This window comes from Oryza brachyantha, chromosome 1 (genome assembly GCF_000231095.2).
Source record: "Oryza brachyantha chromosome 1, ObraRS2, whole genome shotgun sequence".
Taxonomy (NCBI): domain Eukaryota; kingdom Viridiplantae; phylum Streptophyta; class Magnoliopsida; order Poales; family Poaceae; genus Oryza; species Oryza brachyantha.
In genome coordinates this window covers 23,176,444-23,190,426 of record NC_023163.2, presented here as the reverse complement: position 1 = coordinate 23,190,426, position 13,983 = coordinate 23,176,444, and the positions used below count along the sequence as shown (strand labels likewise).

Below are 13,983 nucleotides of genomic sequence, written 5' to 3'. Positions count from 1 at the left end.
AACAACGACGGTGCCCTCTATGCTTGGGTGGAGGCAGCCAAAGGATGTCGAAGGCCGATGGAGGGGAAGGAGGCTAGGTGTGAACGGTGGTGGCTGAGCAGCAGAGAGAAAGAAGGTTGGACGATGGTGGAGGTGGCCAAATGTTGTCAGGGACAAAAAGAGTGCGGTAAAGAAACTGGTGTGTGTTGAGAAAGAACAAGGGCGCAAAAAAGACAACTTTTACTAGCGGGAGCAATTGAAAGTATGAAAACCACATTTAATTTGGCTCATTTTTGGATCGATCGGTATTAAGAGCAATGTAAATGAGAAATATGTATTGAGGGATTTTGGAGATCTAGCTAATTTTCTAAAAATAATTTTTGGGAGCCCAAATTAGCTACTGTTCAAGCTGCTATTAGATAACCGTTATATCTATCTTTATCTGTGAACCAAACACTATCAAAATTTTGATCATATCCTATGCATCTAATAGTCTGGATTAATATTTCTTATAGTATCTATCTTTATCCGTGGACCAAAACACAACCAAAATCTAATGAAGTAATGATCATATCCTATGCAACTAAGGGGGTTTGGGTAGTTGGAGAAATAAAATTTTTTTCATGTTATATCAGACGTTTGACCGAATGCCAGAAGGAGCTTTTGTCACGAATGAAAAAATGAATTTCACGACTGGCTTGTAAACCACGAGATGAATTTTGAGCATAATTAATCTGTCATTAGCGCATGTGGGTTACTATAGCACTTATGGCTAATCACGTACTAATTAGGCTCAAAAGATTCGTCTCACGATTTGTCACGTAACTGTGCAATTAGTTTTTCGTTTTATCTATATTTAATACTCTATTTAGGTGTCCAAAGATTCGAGTTTTTGGATGAAAATTTTTGGGAACTAAACAGCCCCTAACAAACACATCCTTATTGAACATGGCTTTTAATTTCTTGTCACTCTTTACCACATCCACTTAATCTCTCTCAAAGCTACAGTGAGAGAAGAGTGACAAATCTATTGTCACTCACTATATAAAAGTGACAAATAGTTAAATTTCCCTTATTGAACCGTTCGGTTCACCGATTGAACCAATGAACCCTGAACTAATAATGAACTGACCGAAACCAGATCTCGTAGAGTACTTCACCTGTATGGAAATAGTTTTTAACACATGGGTACACCGTGTGCTTACATACTATCTAAATAGTCATAAAAAATATAAAAATTGAGTTATATCACTCTACAACATGCAAATTTAAATTTAACTTCTACACCTTTAAGTATACGCATATTCATAACTGTTTTTGTTATTTTTGCTATAACTTATAGAAATTGAATTTAAACTTGCATGTTGGTGGAATGATATAACTCATATTAAACTATTTTATCAAATTTTTTCATATCTTTTATAATTATTTAAATGACATCTAAACAACGGATATACATATACTCGTATGACAAAAGCCTGCTTCCATCCGTTTGGACCAGAAGCATACGAGGCTTGTATATCATTGAGCGGCGCCGTACGCAGAGTATATCACATGTATGGAGACCAGAACCCAGGGCCGAACGGTTCAACTACCACTCCAACGAACCGTGGCGACATTATTCAGCTGCCAGTCCAACAATGGCTACAGCACACTGCTGCCGCACTGTTGAGGTTGGTATGTTGCTTGTGGCCTTTATTATTCGCCTCTAGCTACAAGGAGCCGTGATTCCTCGGCCTTGTCCATCTAGCATCCGCCCCCTTGCCCCTAACCATTCTGCCCTCCGCTCCCAACTCTGCCGCGGGAAGCTTTGGTTTGCCATGGCGGGTAAGACGGTGCTGCTCTACCCTTGCCCTGAGCTGGGCCACATCAACCCCATGGTGCAGATCGCCAAGGCGCTCGTCCGCCGCGGCGCCTCCGTCACTCTCGCCGTCGCCGACCCGCCCGACAAGGGGGCCGTGCTGGCTGACGTGATTGCCGGCGTCGCCGCCGCGTGCTCGTCCATCGGTGTGCGCCTCCTTCCCATCCCGTCCCGTGAGGACAAGGCGTACTCCCACCCGGTCATGTGGATCGTCGACGCGGTCCGCCTCGCCAACCCTGCGCTCCGTGAGCTCATGCGCTCGCTCCCGGCCGTCGACGCCCTCGTGGTCGATATGTTCTGCATCGACGCGCTCGACATCGCCACCGAGCTCGCCGTCCCGGCGTACGTCTTCTACCCGTCCGCGGCTGGCGACCTCGTCATCTACCTCCAGGTTCCGTATGTCGCCAGCTCGGCCCCATCCTCGTTCAAGGACATGGGCGACACGGTTCTCAAGTTCTCCGGTGTGCCGCCGGTCCGCGCGCTGGACATGCCGGACACCATGGAAGACAGGGAGCGCGACGTGGGCAGGGCCAGGATTCAGCACTGCTCCCGGATGCCTGAAGCGAGAGGCATTCTGGTGAACAGCTTCGAGTGGCTGGAGGCGAGGGCCCTGGAGGCGATCCGCGGCGGACACTGCCTTCCGACCGGCCGCTCGGCGCCGGAGATCTACTGCGTTGGGCCGCTGGTAGATGGCGGCAAGATCGGGGAGAGCGGCGGGCGGTACGAGTGCCTCGAGTGGCTGGACAGCCAGCCAAAGCAGAGCGTGGTGTTCCTCTGCTTCGGCAGCAGAGGAACCTTCTCGATGGCGCAGCTGAGCGAGATGGCTCGGGGCATAGAGGATTCCGGGCACCGGTTCCTGTGGGCAGTGCGGAACCCACCGGGTCACCGGAGCAAGCTCGCCGAGGTGGACCTGGAACCGTTGCTTCCAGAAGGGTTCTTGGAGAGAACCAAAGGCAGGGGACTCGTTCTGAAGAACTGGGCGCCGCAGTCAGAGGTGCTGCAGCACGGCGCCGTCGGCGCGTTCGTGACGCACTGCGGGTGGAACTCGTCGCTGGAGGCGATCATGTCCGGCGTGCCGATGGTCTGCTGGCCGCTGTACGCGGAGCAGAGGCTGAACAAGGTGCACTTGGTGGAGGAGATCAAGGTCGGGGTCGTCGTGGAGGGCTACGACGGCGAGCTGGTGAAGGCCGACGAGCTGGAGGCCAAGGTGCGACTGGTGATGGAGTCGGAGGAAGGGAAGAGGCTCAGGGAGAGGTCGGCGACGGCCAAGGTGATGGCTGCTGATGCTGTCAAAGACGGGGGTTCGTCTGACCTGGCGTTGGCTGAATTCCTGAACAATTTGGGGACGAAATAATGTTCTTTTAGCTGGACAGTTCTTCAGCACATAGCATATTTCATCAGATTGTGTAGTTGTTGCTGTCATATTGCGGCCGGTTGCTTGCACGAGACTACTGTCCCTTCGTATATGCACGGTGCGGGCATCCCTCGAGGGACAAAAATCCACCACCACTCCTGTGCACCTATGGAATAATAAAGCGCATCTCATGGACACTGAGGTGCGGACATCCTTACATTGCACGCAATTTTATCCCCAGATTTTTTTTCTCCGTAGTTTAGCTACTCTTTAGAAGTTTCAATTGAGTCCCTGAGATTTTGAACGGAAAATGCCGTGCGTACGAATTTTAACGTACGATTATCGTAGGATCAAACACAAGTGATGAGCGGCATGCATGGAACCGAACAACGATGCTGACGATAACCATAGCCGAACAGCCTTGTTGCCGGGCCTACTGCGTAGGGGTGTAAGTGGGCTGGCCCACTAACCCACATATAAGTCAATTAGTTGAATAACCTGATAGACAACGTACTTAATTAGCCTATAAACGAGTTGATAGATTGACCCACTTACACCCTTACTATCGCGTTTGTTCGTAACTCCACCGTAAAGCAACGTCGTACGTATGGTGCCGCTGTTTTTGAACATTGAAGTTGGCACGAACATGTGCCCTCTCGGTTATTTTGGTTGGCTGCCGACCTTCAGTGAATTATTGGTGGAGTGCTTGGATGATCGAGCATTATTCGAGCTGGACTTGACAGTGATGTGGTCCCATGGGCCTAGGACCGGCGAATGGGCGAAGGCTTCAGGTGGCACTATGGACATGTCTAACCCATGGAGCCCCAAAATGGTCTCAAGAACTCACGTGGGCCGCACTGTCTAACCTGGCGTGCCTTTGTTTGGGTCCAAAAAGGTCTAACCACTGGATTAAAGCCATAACGATACACAATCCTATCCACACAGCACAAAGCTATAGGAATAAAATCCCCTTCTTAATTCTCGGGTTGGCTTTAAACATCTCACCATTATAAGAGAAACAGACAAGGAGATACATGATAGCAAGATGCGACTAAATCTCTATAGAAGCATGAATTTCAGATTGGGTATTTGAGAGGCTAAGTCCGTACTTGGGCTAAGCTCCCAAAGTTCTCGAAATAAAAAAATGACCGCATATATCCAAGTGGATATAGAGGCCTGGTAAAAGTACCTTTCTCTAAAAAAAAAAAAATGCGACCAAATACTACCTTGGGTTACCCGCTAAACATGCAATTTTTTAAAACTTATTTTATAATTAGATTTTTGCAAAAACTTACTGTGTGAATGGAGGTTTTTACCGCGTCAACGGCATTGACGCCGTCGTTGAATAGGACAGTGCCAATGCCAATGATATTGGCGTCGTCCTATTCAATGCGCTGTCATTCATGGTAAAAAATGTTCATTCATGTAATATGTTTTTTAGAAGTTTATTTATAAAATAAGTTTTCAAAAAGGACCAAATGTCAAAATTCCAGCCAGCTAAACACTTCACCTAGAAGTTACGCACCAAACACCACCAAGATGGACTAAGGCCACGTTCAGGAGGTGGGCTAAGTTACCCATCCTTCTTTTTTCGCGCACACGCTTTTCGAACAGCTAAACGGTGTGTTTTTTGCAAAATTTTATTAAAAATTGCATTTAAAATCATATTAATCCACTTTTTAATTTTTTATAATTAATAATTAATTAATCATGTACAAATCTATTGTTACGTTTTTCACGCCAGATAACTAACCTATATTTATCATGTCCCAAACACGGCCTAAAAATGAACAACTCCTCCTCCCCTTCCCCTTCTTGCACCTTTCTATCTCATATTCTTGCTCGCGTGCGCCAGCCATGGTGTCCAGCGCCTCTCGGTTAATCAAGTGCGTCACGTTGGACAACAGTGCCGCGAGCAAGACCTGCGGCGGCGGGGCCACCGATGCCTTTGCTGTGGCCACATTTGGTCGTCGCGCTATCGTTGAGGCCGCTAGTGGTTGTTGTCGTCGCCGTTGAGGCCACCACCACCAGCGGAGATCGTCGAGGCCGCACCACAGGCAACAATTAAGAGGTAGTCACCAGAGCAGTCTGAGCTCAAACTCCACTGGCAGCAATAGCGGGACGAGGCCACTCGCACACGGGTGCGGGCGAATTGAGCGAGAAAATGAGGGGTGAGATGGGGAAAAGAACTATAGAAACTATCTCTAGCTAGGCCACGACCCGCCCAACGCTCGGAGCGGACCTGTGGAGCTATGGCCCCTAGCTTGGGCTGCTCATGATGCTCAGAAGCTTAGAGGTGTTTAAGTGGTCAAATGAAAATTTTTAGATGTTAAATTAGACGTTTGACCGGATATTGGAAGGAGTTTTTGAATATGAATGAAAAAACGAATTTCACGGCTAGCCTATAAAACCCGAGATGAATCTTTTAAGCCTAATTAATCCGTCATTAGCGTAGGTGGGTTACTGTAGCACTTATGGCTAATCACGTACTAATTAGGCTCAAAAGATTCGTCTAATGATTTCTCACATAACTGTGTAATTAGTTTTTCGTTTTATCTATATTTAATACTCTATTTATGTGTTTAAAGATTCGATATGATATTTTTGGGTAAAAAATTTTGGAAACTAAACGGCCCCTTAGCAAAGCTCTGCACGCCCCCTAGAGCTCCGATCTCGAGCACCCCGTTCGCTCGTCCAAGCTAGCGAGCTGTGACCATTGGCCAGTTCAGAGCTTTGGACATGGCCACAAAGGCATTCACAGTGCAAGCGGGTTCAATCAACTGGCCTCAGATGTCATGTAGGCCGAGACCATGGGTCAAAAAATTCCTCCCACAACGCAAATGCTTCATATGTGTCTTTTCATATGTGTCTTTCATTTTTCATGTCAGCACTTAATATTTATAATTAGTCTTTATATGTTTTTTTATTTTATTTATAAGTTCAAAATTTTATAATTATTTTTTTGGATGTAATTTAATACGGGTTAATTTTTAAATTAGAACAACGTAATTGTATGATTGTTCTGTTCATTGGAGAGGAAGAATTGTAGAAATAGCGGAGAGAATAGATTAGGAGTAGATAAGTGGCAATTTTGCGTAATTACGTCTAAAAACTTTAGGGCTATGGGTCTTTTGGTATAGAGTGAAGCTGTGAAGCAGTAAAAACCTAACTCCATCACTGTAGTTCTTCATTTTTAGGAGCAGTTGTACTAACTCCGTTCTAAAAAAATTAGAATATATTGTTTGTTACAACTCCAACTCTAAATTGGAAGTTGGTAGCTAGAGTTGTACCGGGACCTTAGTAGACATGTAAAAATTCAGGGGTCTCACCTTTTCGGTTATGCTTATGCTTATAAAAAATTGAATTTTTAACTTTAAATTTATAGTTGATTTTAGGGTTTTTTCATCGTAGTTTATTCTTCAGTCTTGACTTTTAGATCACTAAGAACATGTATATGAAAGTTTTGTTCATAAATTATTTTTATTTATAAATATATCGTTTGTTTTTCATCGAAAAAACAAAATGACTATCCCGCAGATAGGTGGAAATAACTCCGGACAACATATTGCGATGATCATCCGTATCAAAACGGTCTGTTGTGCATTAAGATTGGTACCTATAGAAATTAGCCTATATAGGTGTCCATCTTTTGGCATAGTAGAGGAATAAGTGAAACGTCTTATTTATAAAAAAAATAATTTGTAAAAAAAATTCATATACATGTTTTTAGCGATAAAAAAAGCAGGCATGAAAATAAATTACGGTGAAAAAAACCTAAAATCAACTTTAGATTTAAGATTAAAAATTTAAATTTTGACTTATAAATATAAACATAAGCGAAAAGACAAGGGTCATACTACAGAAGATTTTCCAATTACATATATAAGTACATAATCCCCGAACATTCTGCAGAAACACAAGAGAAACAGAAAAGATAAACGGGAAAAAAACACAGAATGTGTAGATGTTTGTGTGTCATACACTCATACAAAAGAGCTCGATGGGCACAGAGCCATAAAATGCATTTAAATTGCGAGGATGGCAGCCACAGTAGCCACGAAGTGTACTATAGTGGACACCATGGAGCATATGAGGCCATGTGCAATGGGATGTGTTTAAGACTACCTTTGATTGTTATATTCAGGTGTAGTCATTGCATGTACTGGACCTGAAGACTTTTTCGTTCGATGATGGCCATGTGTAAAGAGAGAAACTGGATGGTGCACAAAGTCATGTACAAATGGCAAAGATAACCACAAGGTGTACTGCACGGATGATGCCGTGGTACATATATAAGGCCATGTGTAATTAGACGTGGCAAGAGTACCTTTGTTCCTTAGATTCAGGTGTAATTAAGGGTTTCTTTTTTAAAGATGTGAACCAAATATACAGAGGAAACTCGATGGTGCAGATAGTCATAAAAAGATGTATAAATTCCAAGGTGGACAGGCAACCCTAACGATGGTACTGGAAGAGATAGATGCTGTGATGCATCAAAGCTCATGTGCAACGGACGGTGTTAAGGGCACTGTTGGCGGGTAAACGGCGAGAGCGGCAACCCATACTGCCTGGCTTTGTGTTCGTTCCAGGGGGTAGCTAGTCTGTATATATGCCAAATCACACACCGAGGCTCCCTCGAAGGAGACTAGATAAAGAACAAAATATTTATATAGGATTGGCCTGCACCATGTGCAATAATGTACTCCTTTATGCGGTGTAATTAGCTCTCGTTAAGGGGAAGAATTTTCTAAAGATAGAAACACATTCATTTGGCCTAGGTTCTCCCTCTTGTTTACTCTCGAAGGCACCTACATCTCAAGGCAGATAAAACAGTTTTTTCTAAAAGGACCAATTACATGTAGAGCACCCCTTCTCTTATCCATTTTTAAATAGTGGCACGTTCTCCAACCGGGGCACACTGCCTAGAGAGCTAGGGACAGAGTGTGCATTGGGAGTTGCCTACTTCATAGGCCATTCATGACTAAATCGCTTGTGCATAGAGGAGGGATCGTTATCTATATTATCTTGGTCATCCTCAGTCCCATTGAAATTTCATCTGCACCGCACCTCTAGCATGGCACACTCATGTGCGTGCCTCACTCATTGCTTTCTGCCTATTATATTAAATGCAATAGGTGGAGTAGTTGGGGGCTGAGTCACCCCCAACGCTTACCTTCACTGGCCTCCGAGCTTGGGTGATGGCTAGGTTGGACTTCTTGAGCTGGTAGCCATCCGGTGTGACAAGTCTTAGACGGCTAGGTCACGATTGTCCTCCCGGGTGACTCTTCTTAGGATCTCTTGACCGGTTCAAACATCTCGAGTTCTAAGGGGAGACACTTATAACCCTGTTTGTTTCACATAACACCGATGAGTCCGTTTGATTTGGGTTTAGCCACCGTATGTACGGAACTTCAAGGCTTTTTTAGATGAGAACCATGCGGAATGTGCTATTACCGTTTTTACTAGATGCACTGTAATATGTTTCTAAAATCCGCATGCTTACACATTTTGTTCTTATTTTGTGTAACTATCCATAGGTTGAATACACATAGTACACTCTTTACACTTTTGCTATTGTATTATGCAAAAAGATTAACCCAATACTATCCATAGGTTGGAGTGCAAATGCTTAAAAAATCTTGCCCCATACCGACCTAAATTTTCATAGTGATACAATACAATAACTAGTACAACTTCTACGTCACTTGGACTGACTCTACACTGCTATTCTTGGCTAAAGACGGTTAGATGCACTGACGCTGTTCAAAGAGAGAGAGGGGGGTTGAGAAGAGAAAGTGATAGGAGGGAGAGACATATTATCTATGTCTTGGCGGCATAGAAATTGCGACTTTAATCGAAGAAAAGTAAAAAATCTTAACTGAAATTATAACGATATGGACTAGTTGTAGCTATATAATTATATAGGGTTTAGAAATAATCGCTAAGATTTGTGTATGAAGTCCAAACTTATAGAAGTAATTTCTATAATCTAAGAGTTGTATATGAGATCCTTTCGGAAATATAGGTTAAGAATTTATATATGGAACTCAAATATACTTCTATACACGGTGGTCTAAAAAAAATCAGAGTTGTATATTTAATTTAACTCCATGTGAAGTATCTAACTTTGTACAAAACTGCATGGAACAAAAATTTCTATAATGGGGAATTGTTAGTTTATGAAAATGGTCGAGTTCAAAGTATACAAATTTATTTTATTTTTATTTTGGTTAGCACATGTCTTGATGTATGTAGTGATAGTTTTAATATATGCCCTCTATAGAAGTGGTAATGGGCCCAATCATTTGACCTACGTAATTTAAGGGTTTAGTCTAAAATTGAGTGAACTAAAATTTTATAAAGTTGTTAGCTAAAGATATATAAGGGCTAAGTTAGGTTATGAAATGATCCATGGCCTTGGCCCTTTACCCCCCCCCCCCCCCCAAAGTCTCCCTTCGTTCTAGCACCCCTTGTAGAACATTTAGAGCCCTGTTTAGTTTGGAGGAATTTTAATTCATAGAAATAGAAATGGTGCCAAAATAGAAATATATATTCATATAAATCCATATAATTTTTTTCAAGAGATTTGAGTGGATGAAAATTTTCCTATATTTTTCCTCCACAACATGTGGGAAAGGAAAATTTATCCTTTTTTTCTTATCCTTAATTTCCACGAATCGAATGGCTCTTATAGGAATTAATCTTTAGGAATTCAAATCCTTTATGTTTGCTCCAAATCAATTAGGCCTTTAGCCGTGGGGATAAAAGCACAATCACCCTTCAATAGTGGATTTGTATGCAAGGGATGCTCAGGGGATAAGATTTCTCGATGTTTAGACTAAGACTGAGTTATTTTGGACAACTTTATTTGTTGTCTTTTAGCGTACGTTTTTCGAAATATTAAGCGACACAAATTTCTTTACAAAAAGTTTCAATATCTTAGTTTATAATCTCATATTTGTAATATTTCTAATATTATAATAGTTAATTTTATTATTATATTATTAAATATATATTAAAATCAGATAATCTTTTATCTCCATCTTTAATCAACAAAAATGACGCAGCCTAGGAAAATTTGTTTCAAATATATTTATTTTGGGGCCGGTGAGAGTACGTGTGTTACAGTTGGTTGCACCATAGTCCGAACGTCACACCGCACGTCATCGCTTGATTTTCTTCAAGTGTTAATACGTACAAAGCTTGGTCCACGTACCTTTTGAAGTACAAAGAAACATCATCTCATCAACGTACCATATGGTATTCCGTACCCAACGGGATATATGGTTTCAAACTTTGCCGGTTGATTGCTACAAACAACTGGGCACATATACTGGCTTAGGAATATCCACGGTCATTTTCATCAACAGACACACTCAAATCGAGCAATGGAGAGCACCGTCGTGCTCTACACATGGAAGGCCAGGGGGCACCTCCACCCCATGATGCAGTTCGCCGAGCACATCGCCAGCCACGGCGTCCCGGTCACCGTCGCCATCGCCGACGTTCCGTCGACGGGTGACTCCCCTGAGACCATCGCCCGTCTCTCTGCCTCCTACCGTTCCGTCTCCTTGCACCTGCTTCCACCGGCGCCGGTGGCCCGTTCCGGCGACACGGTCGACCCTGACGCTGACCCCTTCATCACCCTCCTCGCCGACCTCCGTGCCACGGACGCCGAGCTCGTCGCATTCGTCCGCTCCCTCCCATCCGTGAAGGCCCTCGTCGTCGACTTCTTCTGCGCGTACGGGCTCGACGCGGCCGCGGAGCTCGGCGTCCCGGCCTACCTATTCTTCACGCCCTCCGCGTCGGCCCTTGCTTCCTTCCTGCACGTCCCCGTCATGCAATCCGCCGTGTCGTTCGGGGAGATGGGGCGCTCCTTGCTGCACTTCCCCGGAGTCCATCCGATCCCGGCGTCCGACATGCCGGACGTCCTGCTCGACCGCGACAACTACCAGTACAAGACAGTCATTGCGTTCTTCGAGCAGCTGGCCAAAGCGAAGCACATACTGGCGAACACGTTCGAGTGGCTGGAACCCCGCGCCGTGAAGGCAATACAAGACGGGATCCCACGCCCCGGCGCGCCCGCGCCGAGATTATTCTGCGTTGGTCCCTTGATCGGAGAGGAGCGGGGAGGCGACCAGAAGAAGCACGAGTGCTTAAGGTGGCTGGACGCGCAGCCGGCGCAGAGCGTGGTCTTCCTCTGCTTCGGGAGCGTGAGCTCGGTTACAGTGGAGCAGCTAAAGCAGATCGCCGCGGGGCTGGAGAGGAGCGAACACGCTTTCCTCTGGGCCGTGCGCGCGCCGGTCGCGCCGGACGCTGATTCCACGAAACGGTTCGAGAGCCGCGGGGAGGCGTCGCTGGAGTCGCTGCTACCGGAGGGGTTCTTGGACAGGACCCGGGGCCGCGGGCTGGTGCTGCCGTCGTGGGCGCCGCAGCTGGAGGTGCTGCGACACCCGGCTACCGGCGCGTTCGTGACGCACTGCGGGTGGAACTCGACGCTGGAGGCCATCGCGGCAGGGGTGCCGATGGTTTGCTGGCCGATGTACGCAGAGCAGAAGATGAACAAGGTGTTCATCGTGGAGGACATGAAGCTTGGGGTGGTGATGGATGGCTACGACGATGGGATGGTGAAGGCAGCGGAGGTGGAAGCGAAGGTAAGGCTGGTGATGGAGTCTGAGCAAGGGAGGGAGATCAGAGAGAGGATGGCCTTGGCGAAAGAGATGGCCGCTCGGGCCATGGAGGTCGGTGGATCATCGATGGCATCAATCGCTGATTTTCTTAGCAGCTTGAAGTTAGCGACGTCGACGGACAATTGATCTGGCATCAAAAAGCGCAAGGCGGTATTCTCCCTTTCTCAATTGTTGTCCAATACGTCACAGATTTGTTCAATTATACATCTTTTCCTGCATGAAAACTGTTATAAAACTGTCCCCATAATCAATATTCAAAACGGAAGGCTGAAGCAAGTCAAGCAACGATAAAATATTCAAAACTAACTATGACACTGAAACACAGTATTTGTTACTGAGATCTGGAGACATTGGTTACGAGCCATTCTCTCCGCTCTATCATGGTATCTGTGACAATCAACCGACATCATCATTGGTCAGTAATACTCTAACCTATGCTAAAGTGGTTTTATTCGGCGTAGTCGTCTTTATAATTACAAAAGGGGTTCATCTCTTTAAGCCTAGAATAAAGTTCAACTATATTATTATTCTAACTCTTAATATAACTTCAAGTCCTATATCAAAAGAAATTGACTTTGTACGTATATATTCGACACAAAACTCTAACAAACTCCATCTTAGCAAATGACACATCTACTTGAATTTTCTCTTTGTGCGAGCCTCCGTGTATCCAGACTTAAGTTGATCTTGTTTTGCAGCTCAGAACAAACCACCTAATAGGCTTGCGCCAAGCTCAATGAGATCAAAAGACTTTTGCTATCCTATAACTTCTTTGTTTTGATTGCACGTGCGATAGTGCTCCACCTTCTCTTCCATCATCAAGTCATCTTGCCAAGTCAATTAGATTTCTTTCTTAAATAGCACATACACAACACTCTGAAGGACATGCTCACAGCTCACCTCCATCTTCATCTTAAATTTAATTTGATCTGCTCTATTGCCATACAACCGTTGTCGTCACCAAATAGACAAATTCAAAATTCTCCAGACTTCATTTCTTTGTTTACGTCTTATATGTACCAAGCTAACAAATCCAACATCCACGTTTTTCACGTTCTTAGACTATATCTGTGATATTTGAGAAAAATCACCGGCGACTTGAATCACCCAAAGATATATCCTCGTTGTTTCAATTCGAATATCCTAGATATCTCATGTACTGCCAAATAACGAAATACACCAGCAGTTCCCCCGAGTCCAACGATTTCTAATTGATCAAACCAAACTCATGCGGTATGAACACACACAAACAATACAGGCCTATGAACAGTGACACCATGTACAGTACCTGGCCCAAATCACCGGCCCAAGACAAGAAACTTCCTCTCAGTTTTTCCTTTTTCTCAGCCAGTTAACTAAAAAACAAGAGCAATTTTATAGTTCTTAGGTAAGTAATGTAAGGTACCACTACCGCAGCCTAACCACTCAGCCGACACCTGCATCAGCTCACGCATGCATGTCACTGAAGCCTTAAGTTGTATTTGGTTAGCTGTAAAGGGCTGGCCCGCATATACGAGATAAGTGTTTGGTTGTCTGCAAATCTAGGCTTAGAGCCAGCTTGAGGAGAAACGCTCAACCCACAAGCTTCGCTCCTCACCTAGACCCATCCCGTGTAGATGCTGCATGTGCGTGTGCGGACACTACAGGCACGCCACGGGTGCCTGAGTTGCTCTTCTCCTCCTCACCCTTACCATCATCTCCGCCATCGCCACCACTTATCCACTGCTTGCCAAATCCGTTGCCACCTCTCGCCATATCCGCCGTATCTCTCCAGATTGATGCGACATGACAGCCCCCCGTCATTGGCTGCTGCTGGAGGGGGTTTGTGGCACCGACCGACGGCAAAGAAGGAGGAGAGTTGGTTCAACGGCGATCGACAGGGTTGGCGAGACTGCGGTGGTGGCTACTGATGGAGAGAGGGGATTTTATTTTTATTTATTTTCCCATACAAGTGTGTATATCAATGAAAAATTGAACCATTAATGTATATGATATTTTCATTATTTTCTGGCCAGTTGCTTACTACGTATGGGTATATTTTCACCCATAAACTACTCCCTCCATCTTGTATTATATAGGATTTTACTTTCTGTTTATAA

General features: G+C 44.7%; 2 protein-coding genes across 2 annotated transcripts; both read left to right on the top strand.

Moving 5' to 3' along the window:
• Window positions 1-1,569: 1,569 nt before the first annotated feature.
• Window positions 1,570-3,418, top strand: LOC102703545 (anthocyanidin 5,3-O-glucosyltransferase-like). Its single transcript, XM_006646234.3, has one exon. The coding sequence runs from the start codon at window positions 1,800-1,802 to the stop codon at window positions 3,192-3,194; it is 1,395 nt and encodes a 464-aa protein (XP_006646297.2). The 5' UTR covers window positions 1,570-1,799; the 3' UTR covers window positions 3,195-3,418.
• A 7,109-nt stretch (window positions 3,419-10,527) lies between these two features.
• LOC102703270 (UDP-glycosyltransferase 88B1-like) lies at window positions 10,528-12,395 on the top strand. Its single transcript, XM_006646233.3, has one exon. The coding sequence runs from the start codon at window positions 10,583-10,585 to the stop codon at window positions 12,008-12,010; it is 1,428 nt and encodes a 475-aa protein (XP_006646296.1). The 5' UTR covers window positions 10,528-10,582; the 3' UTR covers window positions 12,011-12,395.
• The last annotated feature ends 1,588 nt before the right edge of the window (window positions 12,396-13,983 follow it).